This window comes from Talpa occidentalis, unplaced genomic scaffold (genome assembly GCF_014898055.3).
Source record: "Talpa occidentalis isolate TD23 unplaced genomic scaffold, MPIMG_talOcc4v2.1 talOcc4.11, whole genome shotgun sequence".
In the NCBI taxonomy this organism is placed as follows: Eukaryota; Metazoa; Chordata; class Mammalia; order Eulipotyphla; family Talpidae; genus Talpa; species Talpa occidentalis.
In genome coordinates this window covers 37,656,631-37,675,434 of record NW_023601104.1, presented here as the reverse complement: position 1 = coordinate 37,675,434, position 18,804 = coordinate 37,656,631, and the positions used below count along the sequence as shown (strand labels likewise).

Genomic DNA, 18,804 nt, shown 5'->3' with positions numbered 1-18,804 from the left:
CCCAGGTTTCTGATTTTCTCTTGTACTAAAGTAATTAGTCTATAAAAATCAGGAAACTAAAGAAAAAGGCTTATCCTTCAACACAGATAATTTCAGAATTACTATCTTACTGCAGTTAGCACATGATTTGGATTGTTAAAACTATAAGAGGCATCATAATCTAGTGGAAGCCGTTTTGTACAAAACTCCACAAAAGGACTTATAACACTATCTTGTAATTGTTTACTCTTATTTACAGAAACAGCATAGTTTAATAGAATATGGGTTTGGGATTTAGATTATCAGGACATTCACTGTGGGTCTACCACTGACAGGTTGGTCTTGGGCAAGTGACTTAGACTCTTTGAACCTTAGATTGCACATTTATGAAATTTTTTGGTAAAATGATTAATAAATCTTAATCATATGGCTATGTTAGGCATTCAGTAGATTTTGTTCATTTCTCTTCATAACTTGCTTGCGTAAATTACCACTCAATAAAACAGTAGCAGTCAACATAAAACATAATGAACGATGAACAAGAAATAAAACATTATTGATTTGAAACATCAAATTTCCACATCATAAAATACTTCAATATGTATTTAGGATTAGGACAGTATTCATGTTAGTGATAGAAAAACTATTATGCATAACTTCTATTGATATGCTCTAAAAAAAAAACACTATTTCTTAGCAGTACTTACCAGAAATGTTATCTTTTTACTATTTGCTAAATTCTTCTTCCCAACTAGGCTTCAAGCCCCATAAAGTGATGGAGATGTGTGTCTCATTCAATCCGATGTATAAAAAAATTAGAACCACTTCAGATACATAACAGGGACAAAAAAATATTTGCTCAAACTGTGAATAAAATATGTTTGCTTTAATTTAGAAACTGATCATGTCATAAAAAGGTCAAGACATCAATTCAGGAAAATGAAGTATGTCTAAAGGAAAACAAGAAGAAAAAGAAGAAACAGTTCTTTCTTACTTAGAAAAAATCAAAATCAACAAACACCAATTCAGTGTTTTGTGCAAGGTCTATGGTCCTGGGACTTCATATCAAAAGATAGACTCTATGTATTACTGTCATTATTTGATTTAGCTCTTACAATAGCTTATTACAAATATTTCTATTATTTTTCAGTAAGTGGTCTAGGAAAATAAAATGAGCATAGGCTTCAATGTCTAAAAAATATTTCACATTCTGTCACCTAATAACTTCATGTTTGGTGAGATAAATTTATCCCTGAACTCATTTTCCATCTGAAAAAATGAAGAAAATTAATGTACTGCAAAACTGAGAATGTGAGCTAATGTATGTCACTAAATCCAGTTAATTCTCCCTTGAGATGTATCTGGTAATGGGAATAACCTGTATTTCTACAGTGACTCTCACATAAGTAAAATTATAAAATTAATATAATGTAATGAATTACTTGAAAAAAAACTGAACAGACCAATTTGTATTTGTCACTCTGGAAAAAAAAATCTCACTACCCCTACCTAGCACCTGTTTTCATTAGAGGTACTGCAAAGTGTCTTCAGGATCCTCTTTAAATGTTTTTGCAGTTCTAGCAACTCTCAAGCACTGAACCATAGTATATACAGTTTAATGAGTTCTTTTTTGTGTCCAGTTGAACTGCAACCTCTTAATAGACCATTCAAAGCCATTTGGAGTCTTGTTTTCAACCTTACTTTCTATCTCTTTTTCCTACTTCCTTTTTTGCAACCCATGATTTAGTAATATCTGTTTATTATCTAAGAAGATCACACACTTCTTAACCCTTCATGCCTTTAAATATATGGTGCTTCTTTCTCCAACTCCTTTTTTTAACATCTCCATGCTCTGCTCTTCTATCTGGAAGAATATAATCCAAACCTTGAAGTAAATGTGCTGTAATGTTCTAACTCCATTTCCTAACACGTCGTCATACACTATGCAGATTCATGCTTTTCTCCCCCATGTTCCTATTCCTAATACTTTATTCATGACTGAAAGCATCACAGTATAGCTAGTTTTAATGTAAGTGGCGGGGGCGGGAGGGGAGGGATTGGGGTCAGAATGGGGGGGCTGCAATTGTATGGGGAATATAACAATAAAATTTATTTAAAAAAAAAAAAAAATAATGTAAGTGGTTGAGAGGTCGCATTGTGTTTATTCCTTTTTGTGAACTCAACTGCTAACACAAAATTGAAATTTAAAAGGCTAAAGTAGAAACCACAATTATGTAGAAACCACAGCTCAGATATAACAAAGGCAGCTATAAACATTTGAAAGTCAGATCTACAATTGAAATAGTAAATGGCTAGTGGTTCTAGTATTTATAATATCACAACCTACAAAAATTGAAAAGGTATAACTGGATGAATAAAATGCATCAAAATATTCCTGATGTATAACTAGGCTAGATGGATGGAAAGACTGGGAGGAATTCTACAGAAACAAAAATCACTTAAACCAGAAATTATAAAAGTAAAACAAAAAATTAAGAAAATGGAATAAGCTATGTCAAAATGAATACTAAAAAGAAAAATGAAATAAGGAAAATATGTGTATAAGGTGAAAGAGAAGAAAGACTTTCTCCACTTTAAGTTCAGTACTTTGTGAGGTACTCTTTATACTACCGTCTTCAGGAAGTCCATGTAAGTGTGTGGCAAATCAATGAAATTTGAGAGCTAAGAGAAATACTGTAATTATAAAAACATATACTACTATGTCTGCAGCTGTCTTCTAAGGTTTTAGTCTCTTGCAGGGATTTCTCCATAAACATCTAACTGTGGATTTGCTTGACTTTTGGCTCTCTGATGCCCTTTCACTATATGAGAACCGGGAATTTCAGTAAAGGAGAAGATGATGCTAACTATATAGAAACTAGTAACACTGAGTGTGTAAAACTGAGTGATTTTCAGTTACTGAGGGATCAGTACTAAAATAAAGAAAGTTGGGGGGAACAGGTAAGAAATAAATTTTCTCTAATGGACTAAAAGAATGGGATATACAAGATCAAATATCAGAGAACTTAGGAAGTCTCCCAGTTTAATGTGTGAAATTCACATATGTCAACTTGATGCACAGTTAGAACCCAATTTTCCATCCTGAGCAATAGCCATAAAAGGATACCTGATGGAGACACTAAGGTGAAGTTTTTCATCAGGAGGTCATCAAATACTTACATTAACCTTCCACAATATATTCTAAAGCCACCTTTTCTGATAAGTTGGTTTTACTCAAAAGACAAGTTTGTTTTTCTCAATTATATTACCTATAACCAATCATTTCAATCTATTAGCTCTTTGCCTTTCATTATGATTAGTCCTTTCTCTTTGACCCATATAGAATTAACCTATTCTCCAGAAACACATTCCCAGACATATAATTATTATAGATTAATGAATTGTTGATGTCTGGTTTCCAAATAATAGAATCATCAAGATGTGAGAGATCTAAAGATATCTCCTAATGAAAATCTGAACCACCATCCATGCAAATTTCATTCTCAGTCTAAATATATTGAAAAGTTACAACCTCCCTTAACTAAAATATCCTGAATTTTATCTTTAAAATGGTCACAAAATCCTTCCATATCTAGGTAAAATCCAGCCTCCCACTACTTAAAACCATTCCTTTCACTTTTTATAACTGTGTACAATATAAATTGTATTTAGTGTCCTTCTGATTAAATTTTCACATATGTAATCTTAACAAGCTGATACCCTCTTCACCTTCTGTTTCCAAGACTCAAAAATATAATCCTTGTTATATGTTTCCCCTTAGGGTCTCTTTCTCATATTCCTCCCCCTCTCTGGAAAGAAATCAAATTTATCAACTTTTCTCTAAAACTTTTTGCCTTCCTCTTATGGTTCAGAGACAAAATCTATACATAAAATTCTAAATATGTGAAGCACTTAAGAAAGCAGAAAAACTAATCTCGTGTCTTAGTAGTTTCCATTCTGTTTATAAATTTCCACATAATTTGACATAGTATTTACATTGGAAATGATTTAGTCAGCGTTGGATCTTGGAACAAGCTTCTATTCAGATACCTACAAGACACTCCCATCTTGCAAATGCTACCATTACTTAATAAATTTGCTTTCCTTTTTGCATATGATCATCACTTTGTACTTCATCTCTTTTTGAAAAAAATTATTATACCCCTGTTTTATTGATGTCTTGAAACACCAGTTTTTCTTACCTGTTTCGTAAATTGCAGAATGAGAATGAGTCATATAATTATCACTGGCAACAGAGTTGATTCCAAACATTATATGCCATTTGAGTAGTATTTTTCACAACCTACTGCTATGTAACTCCAGATAAAAGTCAACATCGGTTAATCTTCTCCAACATATAAATACCCCTTTTCAAAATTATTCTCCACAAATAGTTAGTTACCATGGACACTACTCTGCACAGGAAATCATTCATGCACTTGAGAATGTGACTCTCATCCATCGCAATGCCAATAAAGGAATCATCTCTGACACTAGATCTACTTTACTTATAGTTAAAAATTCCCACTCTTCCATTTTACCTGATAAAGAACACATTCATGGAGTCTTAGATTTCCCTATAACTTCTAATGCAAAGTGCCATTAAATCTTGCCATATGGGGAAATGAAACTGATTAGGAGCTCTTTAAGAGAGAAATCAGGTGATACTACAAAGACTTCTGTTTAGAAAGAACTCATGGGTCAAGGGACTTGGTCCCTAGGGACCTATTTGGTTTGACCAGAGCATCCAAATGTCCAAAAAGCTCCTAATGAAACCCTAGAGAAGAAGAGAAAATAAGAGTAGAATCTTCACTTTGTGCTTAATATTTTTGTGCCAATTTGCTGTATATTTTACAGATTCTGGTAGTTGCCAATTACAAATGATAATTGCCTGTGAATAGGTTAATTAATAACTCTAAAACTTAACTGCAGTCACCTTGATCATCTCCAAAGTAGCCAAGATACTTAATTTTTTAGTGTTATTTAAATAGTAGTGGATCCTGGGCCTCACAGGGCCTTCCTCTACATCAGGGATCCTCCGCACCCCCCTGTACAGACCCCTGTCTCCAGGCCCAGTTACCATCTCCTCAGGAGCAGACTCAAGCCCCTGGCTGTGCCCCTTCACGCTGCCTCCCTCAGTGAACACTCCTCCAGCGCTTCAGGAGCCGACACAAATTTCAATCTGAACCTTAAAGGGCCTACCTTCCACCATGCACCACAGCCACACCTGGGAAATGCATTCCATTCAACACTCAGTCACCAACCCCTTGGGAACAGACTCAAGCCCCACTCTGGGCCTCATACTATATCAGGGATCTTCAGCAACCCTCTGCACTCCTGGCCACTGGAGATATGCCCTGCGCTACTACTCCTAGGTGAGGCAAGGACCCAGCATGACCCAGCCCCTCTTGCCACCAGTACAAGACCCAGGAGTGATGCACTGAGGCTCTAGCACCACCCTAGTTCCAACAAGACTCCATTAGCTGTGCCCAGCATCAAGGAAATGCCCAGAATAGCGGGAGAGAAGGACTCATACATGACAGAAACCCCAACTACAACAGAACGAACCCAAAGCAAGCAGTGGAGAGAAAGAAAAATATAAATGGCCAAGAAGTCCTCAGGGCAACAATACAGGACAAAGAGAAAATAAAATCCCAGAACCAAACCGCAAAGACATAGAAGAGCCTCTTCACTTACCAGACATGGAATTTAAGATGACCATGAATAAGAATGCTAAATAATGGGAACAACACAAATTAAATCCAAAAAAGGAAATGAATACTGTGAGGAACATAACACACAAAAGATCAGAATTGCGACTTTAAACAGGAAAAGGACAAACTTGCAGGAGGAAGGAAAATTTCTGGAGAAAGTCATGGACACAGAATAAATCAAATGGAAGGAGTCAGTGATCTTGAAGATGAAAGAGGTAAGAAGAGAGATATAACAGGAAAAATGGAAAAAGAATGAAGAAACTTCAATAATCATCTGACACCATGAGGAAAAGAAATATAAGACTCACAGGAACCCCAGAAGAAGAGAAAGAAGGAGCTAAGAATCTATTTAGGGATAGTGGAGGGAAACTTCCCAAACCTGAAGAAGGAAATGAACAATAAAATACAAGAAACAAAATTAACATCCAGCTACCTAGATGAAAGGAAAACTACAGCATGACACATAATAGTAAAATTCCCAAGTATCCAAGACAAAGAAAAATAATGAAGCTGATAGGGTCAAAGAAACAGATAACCTATAAAGGAACAATGATTAGACTAACATCAGATCTCTAAAGAAGCACTAGATCAGTGAGTCAGAAAATATGTGACAGTTACCCTAAACATAGAGCTAAACCATATGGATCTGATAGACATTTACAGGGCACTACACCCAAAAAAACCAAACACACATTTTTCTCGGCTGCACATGGGTCATTAATCAGGATTGACCACAAATTGATTCACAGACAAACATCAACAAATTGATGAGACAGAAATCATACCACACATCTTCTCTAATCATAAAGGTGCTAAACTACAAATCACCTACAAAAAGAAAACAAGGAAATGTTTTAATACGTAGAGACTGAATAATACATGACTGAGTAACATTGGGAAATCAAAGGAGGAATAAAAAGATACCTCAAGGCAAGTGATAGTGAGGACACATCCTATCAGAGTGCATTGACATGGCAAAAGCAGTCCTAAAAGGTAAGTATATAGTAACACAGTCCAAAATTAAGACACTAGAAAGAGCCCAAACAAGAAACTTTGTCTCTCATCTCAAGAAACTACAAAAAGAAGAACAAAAAATTTTCAAAGGCCAATAGAAGGAAGGAAATATTATAATAAAAGTTAGAGCAGAAATAAATGAAATAGACATCAAAGAGTGTCCCATAGGTCCATGAAACCAAAAGCTGGTTCTTTGAAAAAATAGGCAAACCTTTATTTAGCTAGGCTCACTGAGAAAAATACAAAGAAAACTCAGATAAATAGGAACAAAAATGAAAGAGAAGCTACAACAGACACTCCAGAAATTGAGAGAATAATATGCAAACAAAGTCAACAACCTAGACAAAAAGGACAGATTCTTAGAATTATACAATCATCCAAAACTACATAGGGAAGAAATAGAAAACCTGAACAAACCAATCATAAACAAGGAAATTGAAACAGTGGTCAAAACTCTCCCAAAAAGCAATGGCCCAGGACCAGATGGCTTCATAACTGAGTTCTCTCAAACCTTCAAAGATAAACTAATACCTATCTGAGCAAGAAGGAATTCTTCCAAACATATTTTATGAGGCCAACATCATTCTAATACCAAAACCAAAAAAAGACAACAGAAGGAAAGAAAACTATAGACCAATCTCCCTAATGAACACAATTGCAAAAATCCTCAATAAAATTTTAGCAAACTGATACAATAGTGCATTAAAAAGATTATACACCACAACCAAGTGGGATTTATACCAGGAACACAAGGATGATTCAACATCTGAAAATCAATCAATGTAATACACCCCATCAACAAAAAAGGAAAGAGAAAATACATTAGCATATCAGTAGATGCTGAGAAAACATTTGATAAGGTTCTGCATACAAAATCCTTGAAACATATCTTAACATAATAAAAACCATATATGACAAACTCACAGCTAGTATTCTCAATGGTGAAAACTGATAGCATTTCCACTGAGATCTGGTACAAGACAAGGATGTCCACTCTTACCACTACTACTCATAGTATTAGAAGTACTAGCTAGAGGGCCTCCCCGGTGGAGCAGCGGTTGAGCGCTGGGTTTCAAAGCTGCCCGCAGCCTCTGCAACTCCGATTCGATCCCCGGCCACCGGGCAAGTCCCACATGGCGCGCAGACCTCTCCTGCCGCCCGCTGCTCCCCTCGGCAGTGTACTTCGTCAGTCTGCCTGCTCTGCTCTTCCCTCTGGCTCTGGTGAATTCTCTCACCCTCTGGCGCTTCTGACTGTACCCAGTGCTTGTATAAATAAATAAATCTTTAAAAAGAAAAAAAAAAAAGAAGTACTAGCTAGAGCAATTAGGCAAGAGAAAGCAATAAAAGAAATCCAAATTGAAAAGAAGTAAAACAGTAATTATTTGTAGATGATTTGATAATATACAAAGAGAACCCCAAACACTCCATGGTAAAACTAATGGAAATAATAAACTAGTTCAACAAAGCATCAGTATACAAAATTAACACACAAAAATCATTAGTTAGCCTATATACAAATAATGAACTAGAAGAAGAAATTAAGTAAGCCATCCCATTTACAATCTCACCAAAAATAATTAAATACCTGAGAATAAACCTAACAAAGGAAGTAAAGGACCATTACACGGAAAACTATAAAATACTGTTAAAAGAAATAGTAGATACAAAGAAATGAATAAAATAGTCTTTCTCATGGTTTGGAAGAGTAAACATTGTGAAAATGACCATCCTACCCAGACCAATTTATAGACACAATGCAATCCCAATAAAAATCCCAGTGGTATACTTCATAGAAGTAGAACAAAGATTACTGAAATTCATATAGAACCACAAAAAAAAAAACCCTGAATAGACAAAACTCTCCTGACTACAATGGGGGAAAATGGAGTATAACACTCCAGGATTTAAACTATACTATTAAACCATAATGATTAAAACAGCATGGTACTAGAACAAAAACAGACACACAGACCAATAGAATTGCATTGAGATCCCAGAAATAAAACAATGCATTTGTGGATAACTACTATATGACAAAGGAGCAAAATACACAGAAACAAGGAAAACCTCCAGTAAATGGTGCTGGGAAAACTGGACTGCCAAATGCAAAAGAATGAAACTATACTGTTAATTCACACAATACACAAAAAAATCAACTCAAAATTGATAAAATAGTTGGATGTAATATCTGAAACCATAAAATACATAGGCAAAAACATAGGCAAAGTACTCCATTAAACCTCAGAAACATATTTGTGGACTTGTCTCCAGAAGCAAGAAAAATAATGAAGAAAATAAACAACTTGGATTATACCAAACTAAAAATCTTCTGTAAAATGCAAGAGACAGTGACCAGAACAAAGAAATACACTTCTAAATGGAAGAAAATATTTTCACATCATATATCCCATAAGGAATTGCTATAGAAGATGTACAACGAGCTTATACAGATTTCTTAAGCCAACCCACTGTTCCCATGGAATGTACCTCACCAAGTGTTGAAGCCTGGGCATGACTCTTCTTGCTTCCCATTGCAGCACTAAAACTTTAGCTTCCTGACACTCTGTTGAGGGGCGAAGGGGGAGGTTCTGCTTTGGTGAATTGTATTTGTTGTTTGATTTGGTTTTGATTCTTTTTTTATTTTTACTCTTTTTAATATTTTATTTTATATAATTCTTACATCATTTTTCATCTTTGTACAATGTATGCATTTTCATTTTGGTTATATTTCCCATACGATTGCAACCCCCTTTATTTTGACTCTAGTTCTTCCTCTCCCCGCCCCTCCTTAATCCCCCCCCATAGTGTGTCTCTGATTTATAGTTGCTTGTTGATTTTGATTTTTACTTTGCATTGATTGGTCTTTTTCCTGGTCTCTTATTTAGGTTTTCTAAATTCCTGCTATGAGTGAGACCATCCAGTATTTTTCTTTTTCTTTCTGACTTATTTCGCTGAGCATAATCCGTTCTAGCTCCATCCATGTTGCTGCAAATGGCATGTGTTTATCTTTTTTGATTGCTGAGTAATATTCCATGGTGTATATGTACCACATCTTCTTGATCCAGTCATCTATTTTGGGGCATTTGGGTTGTTTCCATATCTTAGCTATTGTAAATAGTGCTGCTATAAACATCGGGGTGCAGGTGCCTTTGGAATTACTGTTTCTGTGTCATTTGGGTAAATACCAAGGAGTGGAATTGCTGGATCATATGGAAGTTCTATGTTCAGTAGGTCAAGAAATCTCCACAGGCATTCTGTAGGGGAGAGGGAGGGAGAGGGATCAAAGCGAGGGCTGGAAGAGCACAGGGGACTATGGTGATGGTGCACAGGTGAACTGGTGGTGGGAATTCTATGGGGACTACACCTGAGAAAAGAAAGCAAAAACTAAAAAAAAAAAAAGAATGGTGATGTAAAATATATATAAATAAATAATCAAATGAAAAAGGTTGGCTAGCTTCTAAATAGATGTTTTTAGAAAGTTGGACTGATCACAAAAATCTACAAAGAGCTGATGAAACTCAACAAAACAAAGAAAATAATCCAGTCAAAAAATGGGCAGAAGAGCTAAAAAGAAACTTCTCTGAAGAGGAAATGCAAATAGCCAACAGGCATATGAAAAAATGTTCAACATCACTTGTAATCAGGGAAATGCAAATCAAAACTACAATGACATGCCATCTTACATCAGTGAGGATGGCACATATTAAAAAAACTAGCAACAACAAATGTTGGCGAGGTTGTGGAGAAAAAAATTTTCCTCCACTGCTGGTGGGGGTGCAAACTGGTTCAACCACTTTGGTTTTGATTCTTGATCCAATTTGGTTCCAATCCTTTTTTGCATAGGGGTGACAGGTTAGGTTACTCCTCATTGGTGGTAAAAAAGATTATGAACTTAGTTTCATGATCTGTTGTTTGATAATCTCTCTTGAGATTGAGGACCAATTCTCTCTCTTTTTTTAATATAAGTTCCATATTTTTTAAATTTTATTTGTTATGATTTATTTATTTTCTTACATCATTATTCTCCTTTCAGGTGAGAGGACCTATTCTTAGTTAGATGATGGATGATAGATAATTTGGACTGGTTTTTTTTTTAAGATTTATATTTTTATTTATGCATACAAGAGCTGGGGTACAGGCCAGAGATGCGGGGGTGGGGGGTTGAGAGGATTCACCAGAGACAGAGTGGGGAACAGAACAGGCGGATTGACTGAAATACACTGCTGAGGGGAGCAGCAGGTGAGTCAGTAGAGGTCTGCTTGCACCATGTGGGTCATCTCCCTGGACGGGGATTGAACTCATGTTGCAGAAGCTGGTCTGCCTTCGGCAAGAATCCATTTAGGTTAATTTAGCAAAATTTCTCCCTACCCATAATGTCTCCCCTTAGTAATGTTCCATCCATATTACCATCTCCAACCTGCTGCTCCTTGCCTGCAAACCCGTTTGTTCTAATTATATTAGTAATTGAGGCCAGTTCTATGCTGATGTCTCTTTTATTTATGTCAATGTTACCACTTATGCTACTGTCAGGCTGTAGTATTTTAGTAATTGGCTACTTATTGTCTGAATTAAAAAGCAGTAATGTGCAATAAAAATCACAAAATGGATAACATAGATTGTACTTGAAGTAATTATAGTGAAAAAAATAATTGAGTATACAATTGATTGTTTATCAAGGAAGAAAAACACATATTTTCAAATAGTGAGTTAAAACAAGCACTGATATATGTGAATATTTTGTCAAACTATACACAGCTCAGCTTTGATAGTTTTATGTTTATTACGCTATTATTTTTTTATTGAGATAACAATGGTTTACAACACTGTATAAACTATTGTATTCCTCCTCCATTGGGCGCCTTCTTTTCTTTCCTCATCAGTTCAAAGCTCCACTTCTGGTAGTCTCAATTCTACAGATTTCTAGCATTCTTTTGGTTTTACTTCATCTTTTCCCTTATTTTTCCTTATATTCCACATGAGTAAAGTCACCCAGTGTTTATCTTTCTCCTTCCTACTTATTTCATTTAGCATAATCCCCTTCAGTTCCATATATATTGTAGGAAATGGCCAGAGTTCACCATTTGTGTACCTGAGTTGTATTCCATTGTGTATTCATACCACATCTCTTTAATTGACTCATCTGTCATGAGACACGTAAGGTGTTACTGTTTTCTTTTTTTTAATTTGGAATGCTTGCCATCAAATACAATATTGAAGCAAGGCTGTGATCTGATTTTCTCTCTGTCAAATGACATGACAAATTTATTTTGGTATATTCATTCTGTTGTTGACTAAAGGTAATAAATGTTATTCTCTGCCTTCTGGGTAATCTTCCTATAAACAGAGGCCTTTCTCATTCACAAGAATAGCTTTTGTGCTTTATGTTAACATTATATGTTCCATTACTTTTAAAATTTGGTTAGGGCCTTTCTGGTGGTACAGAGGTTAAAGACAATGCTGTCTTATAGTTTTCTTTGTATAGGTCCTTTACCTCTTTTGTTAGATTTATTCCCAAATATTTGATTTTTTTTGTTTCAATAATAAAAGGGGTGGTTTTTTTGATTTCTTCTTCTTCAGATTTATTGTTTGTGTATAGGAAGGCTACTGACTTTTGCGTGTTGATTTTGTATCCTGCCACTTTACTGAATTGATTGATGAGTTGAATTAGTTTTTCTGTGGAGATTTTGGGGTTCTCTATGTATATTATCATATCATCTGCAAATAGTGATAGTTTGACTTCTTCTTTTCCTATTTGGATTCCTTGGATGTCTTTCTCTTGTCTTATTGCTCTGGCTAGGACTTCCAGTATTATATTGAAAAGCAGTGGTGAGAGTGGACATCCTTGTCTTGTTCCAGATCTTAATGGAATTGCTTTCAGCTTTTCACCATTGAGAGTGATACTGGCTGTTGGCTTGTCATAGATGGCCTTTATGATGTTGAGGTATGTTCCTTGTATCCCAAGAATTTCAAGGGCTTTTATCATGAATGGGTGTTGCACTTTGTCGAAAGCTTTCTCAGCATCTATTGATATTATCATATGGTTTTTATATTTCTTTTTGTTGATGTGTTGGATAACGTTGATTGATTTTCGGATGTTAAACCATCCTTGTGCCCCTGGAATGAATCCAACTTGGTCGTGGTGAATTATCTTATGGATACATTGTTGGATTCTGATAGCTAAAATTTTATTGAGGATTTTGCATCAGTGTTCATTAGGGAGATTGGCCTATAGTTTTCCTTTTTTGTGTTGTCCTTATTCGGTTTGGTATTAGTGTAATATTGGCTTCATAGAACGTGTTTGGTATTGTCCCTTCCTTCTCAATTTTTTGGAAGAGTTTGTGAAGGATAGGCACTAATTCGTCTCTGAATGTTTGGTAGAATTCATTTGTAAATCCATCAGGTCCTGGGCTTTTGTTTTTGGGGAGGTTTTTGATTACCATTTCAATTTCGCTGCTTGTAATTGGTCTGTTTAGGTGTTCTATTTCTTCTTTATCTAGCTTTGGGTGATTGTAGAGTTGTAGGAATTTGTCCATCTCCTCTAGATTGTTGAACTTGTTTCCATATAACTGTTCATAGTAGTTACTGATTATTCTTTTGATTTCTGCTGTGTCCGTTGTGATTTCTCCTCTTTCATTTATGATTCTGTGTATTTGTGCTTTCTCCCTTTTTTCCTTTAAGAAATAGAAGAAGACACAAAGAAATGGAAAGACATCCCCTGCTCATGGATTGGAAGAATAAACATTATTAAAATGGCCATCCTACCAAAAGCAATATACAGATTCAATGCTATTCCAATCAAAATCTCAATGGCATTCTTCAAAGAAATAGAACAATTATTGATGAAATTCATATGGAATCACCAAAAACCCCGAATAGCCAAAGCTCTACTGAAAAAAAAAGAAGGAAATGGAGGCATCACACTCCCAGACTTCAAACTATACTACAAAGCCATAATCATCAAAACTGCATGGTATTGGAACAAGAACAGACATACAGACCAATGGAATCGAATAGAAAATCCAGAAATAAACCCACAGATTTATGGTCAACTAATCTTTGACAAAGGAGCAAAGACTATGCATTGGAGCAAAGAAAGTTTGTTCAATAAATGGTGCTGGGAAAACTGGGTCGCTACATGCAAAAGAATGAAGCTTGACCACTACCTCACACCATACACAAAAATCAACTCAAAATGGATTAAAGAACTAGACATAAGACCTGAAACCATAAAATACATAGAAGGAAATATAGGCGAAACACTACGGGATTTGCACATCAAAGACATCTTTACAGACACATCACCCAAAGCAGTGATAGTGAAGAGAAAGATAAACAGCTGGGACTACATCAAATTAAAGAGCTTCTGCACAGCAAAAGAGACAATAACAAAAACAAAGAGAAACCCCACCAACTGGGAGAACATTTTTGCACCCAACACTAATGATAAAGGACTGATCACAAAATCTGCAAAGAGCTGATGAGACTCAGCAACAACAAAGAAAATAATCCAGTCAAAAAATGGGCAGAAGAGCTAAAAAGAAACTTCTCTGAAGAGGAATGCAAATGGCCAACAGACATATGAAAAATGTTCAACATCACTTGTAATCAGGGAAATGCAAATCAAAACTACCATGAGATACCATCTCACACCAGTGAGAATGGCACATATTAAAAAAACTAGCAACAACAAATGTTGGCGAGGATGTGGAGAAAAAGGAACTCTTGTGCACTGTTGGTGGGAGTGCAAACTGGTCCAACCACTATGGAGAGCTGTGTGGAGATTTCTGGACCTACTAAACATAGAGCTTCCATATGATCCAGCAATTCCACTCCTAGGTATTTACCCAAAGGACACAGAAACATCAATTCCAAAGAGCACCTGCACTCCTATGTTTATAGCAGCACTGTTTACAATAGCTAAGCTTTGAAACAACCCAAATGCCCAAAAATAGATGACTGGATCAAGAAGATGTGGTACATATATACCATGGAATATTACTCAGCATTCAAAAAAGATAAACACATGCAATTTGCAGCAACATGGATGGCACTGGAAGGGATCATGCTCAGCGAAATAAGCCAAAAAGAAAAAGAAAAATACCGGATGGTCTCACTCATAGCAGGAATCTAGAAAACTTAAATAAGGGACCAGGAAAATGAATATAAGAAAGTGAAAATCAAAATCAACAAAAAACTATGAACCAGAGACACTTTTTGGGGGTGGGGGGCGGGAGGGGAAGGATTGGGTCAGAATGGGGCGTTTGTAATTGTATGGGGGAATATAAAAATAAAATTTAATATTAAAAAAAAAAAAAAAAAAATAAAGACAATGCTGTCAAGCTATCAACACCCACTGCAGCACAAATTCAATCCCCAGCTGGCCAAAGAGCAACCCACATGGTGCAGCAGACCTCTCCTGCCTTGCCCGCTGCTCCCCTCAGCATTGTATTTCAGTAGATCCTCCTGTTCTGCTCCCCACTCTCTCGGGTGAATCTTCTCACCCCCCACACTTCTGGCTTACACCCCAGTTCTTGTATGCAGGAATAAATAAATCTTTTTTAAAAATAAAATAAAATTTAGTTTGTTATCTAACTGACCAGTAACTATGCTACAACTATTCTTGTTCTCAGATACCTGTACTAGTAATACTACATGTGTGGGTTGATTTCTATCAAATAGATATATTGAAATCCTATATAACACCTCCCCCACAAAGCTGTGTATGTGATCATATTTGGATACAGGGTGTTTGCAGATGGAGAAAATTAATATAAGGTCAAATTGTATTTAGAATGGATTGGAAGATACTTCTCCCAGGTTGATGACCTTAGAAAGCTTGTCCTATTACATATGTCTAAACCTTAACTAATATAAATATTATCCCTTAGGAATTTAGGTTCCAGATTATTATAATCTTTTCTTATAAATACTTTTATATATATATGTGTGTATATATATATATATATACTTGCTTCAAAAGTTAACACCCCTCTCTCTGAAATGAACAAAAAATTAGTATCAGTGTGTATAACCAAATCAAGGTAGGACAAAAAAAGTTTCTGAGTTTGAACATCAACAATAATAAACACCAACAATAAACAAGAGTTCTTCACAATGTGTCACTTAAGAGATCTTCCTGAAATTCCCTAACTGACTACATACTCTCTTCATTGCCACCTTCATTTCTTGATTCCTGAATGTGTAAATGATAGGATTCAGGAAAGGAGTGATAATAGCATCAAAGATGGCCAGAAACTTATCGAGGTATGTGGAGGGAGATGGCCATGTATAGAAAAATATCAGTGGACCAAAGAACAAGACTACCACCGTGATGTGAGCTGAAAGTGTGGACAGAGCCTTGGAAGAACCACCCGAAGAGTGTTTCTGAACAGTGAGAATGATGACACCATAAGAAATGAGCAGTATGATGAAGGAGCCAACAGAGATGAATCCACTCTTTGCTGTGACCATGAACTGTAGTTTGTAGGTATCTGTGCAGGCAAGTTTGATGAACCGAGGAAGATCACAGTAAAAGCTATCCAGCACATTAGGACCACAGAAGGATAAGTCTAGCACAAAAACCAGTTGAACTATGGCATGAATGATGCCAATTATCCAGGCAGCCACTACAAAGAAGATGCACATCTGTGGGTTCATGATGGTCAGGTAGTGGAGGGGCTTACATATGGCCACATATCTGTCAAAGGCCATGGCAATGAGAAGCACCATCTCCATACTACCAATAAGGTGGATGAAGAATATTTGAGTAATGCAGCTACTGAAAGAGATGATTTTAGGTTTTCTGAACAGGTCATAAATCATCCTAGGACAAGTGACAGAAGAAACTCCAAGGTCAATGAAAGAGAGGTTGGCCAACAGAAAGTACATGGGGGAGTGTAAGTGAGGGTCAGAAATCACAGTGAGCATAATGAGGCAGTTTCCCATTATGCAGGAAACATAAAGGGTTGAGGAGAACACAAAAAGGAAAATTTCGATCTTCCAGGAATTGGTGAGTCCCAGGAAAACAAATTCTGTCACAAAAGAGTGATTTGCCCTCTCCATTGACTTTGTTGCCAGTGATGACTGAGGACGACAATAGGTGAAAATATGAATTATGATATGTTAGTTATAAATTAATAGTCTTAGTGATGAATTTCTAATTCTACTTTAGCATTAAAATGGCCTAATATGCCTATGATTTCTGAAATGAGATCATACAGATAGATTGTTAGCTATCATGTAGAGCTCCCCACCACCAATTTATCTCTGCATTTAAAAGCCCTCTTCTTCCTACTAAGGCTGATGCCATGATATTACTCATGAGATTCAAGATCATCAATGTGAATAACAGGAATTCTAACCCAAATCTTTATACATTTGTTCTAATATGAACCTGCCCAAATAACAGATATAGTCACTAATACAAACCCTTCTAAGCCTAAACCTTCATCTCACAGTGAGATCAATCCTATTTTCCTAGTACTGCAAATGTATTTATCTTCAAACTTACTTGTTTACTGTATTTATGAAATCTTCCTTCATTATTACTAGTATTTGTTTTATTGTATTACAATAAACTGAGTACAGTTCTAATTCACCAAGTAAACTAAGCTTCTTAAAGGCAATTTATGACTTATTCAAGAGTGGGTTCTCTGAAGCAATAAAAAAATAGTCCAAAGAAATGTGCAGGTTCATGAACTACCTGTTAGAGTTTGCATAATATTATGCAAATTGAATACAGAAACTGAATGTGAGTATTAGCAAGTTCTCCAGCAATTTGATACCCAGGTTTCTGATTTTGTCTTTTACTAAAGTAATTAGTCTATGAAAATCAGAAAATTAAAGAAAAAGGCTTATCCTTCAACATGGATAGCTTCAGAAACACTGTCTTAGGGCAGTTAGCACATGATTTGGAATGTTTAAAACCATAACATGCATCATGATCTAGTGGAAATTATTTTGTACAAAACTCTACAAGAGGACTTATCACACTATCTTGTAATCCTTTACTCTTATTTAGAGAAACAGCATAGTTTAATAGAAAGAATATGGGTTTGGGATTTAGATTATCAGGATATTTGCTTTGGGTCAACCACTGACAGGTTGGTCTTGGGCAAGTGACTCAGACTCTTTGAACCTTAGATTACTCATCTATGCATTTTTTGGTAAAATAATTAATGTATCTTAATCACATGACTGCATTAGGCATTCAGCAGATTTTGTTTACTTCTCTTTGTAATTTGCTTGCCAAAAGAGCACTCAACACAAAGCATAATGAATGATGAACAAGAAAATAAAACACTAATGGTTGCAAACATCAAATTTCCACAACAGAAAATAGTTCAATAAGTATTTAGGATTAGTACAATATTCATGTTTTGTTAGTGATATAAGTTAAACTATCATGCCTAACTTCAATTGATTTGCTCTTAATTAACACTATTTCTTAGCAGTACATACCACAACTTTTATTTTTTACTATTTGTTTAGTTTCTTCTTCCCAACTAGGCTGCAAGCCCCATAAAGTGATGGATGACATATGTCATCCAGTTGAACTACAACCTTGTAATAGACCATTCAAAGCAGTTTGGAGTCTGGTTCTTTCCACCTAATTTTCTATCTCTTTTTCCTACTTCCTTTATTGCGACCCATGATCTAGTAATACCTGTTTATTATCTGACAATATCACATACTTCATAAACCTCCATGCCTTTAAATATATTAGTGCTTCTTACCCTACTTCCCTTTCACCATCCCCACTCTCTGCTCTTCTCTCTGAGAGAATGTAATCCATACATCACAGTAAACACAGGCTATAATGTTTAAAATCCCTTTCCTACCAATTCTTCATACTCTAAGCAGATTCACACCTTTCTCCTTTGTGTTCCTATTCCTAGTTCTTTATAGGTAGTTTTATATGTAAGATAACTTTTTTTTCCTCAAATATATGCACTATAACCATTCACTTTAGTCTATTAGCGCTTTGCTTTTTATTGTGGCAATCCTTTCTCTGGACCCACCTCCACAAACACATTCCCAGATATTTAATCCTTTATATTAATAAATTATTGATGTCTGGTTTCCAAATAATAAAATC

General features: G+C 35.6%; 1 protein-coding gene across 1 annotated transcript; it reads right to left on the bottom strand.

The window, feature by feature from the left end:
* Positions 1-15,830: 15,830 nt before the first annotated feature.
* LOC119238171 (olfactory receptor 4F3/4F16/4F29-like) lies at positions 15,831-16,769 on the bottom strand. Its single transcript, XM_037501878.1, has one exon. It carries the CDS (start codon positions 16,767-16,769, stop codon positions 15,831-15,833), a length of 939 nt encoding a protein of 312 aa, XP_037357775.1.
* Positions 16,770-18,804: the final 2,035 nt, after the last annotated feature.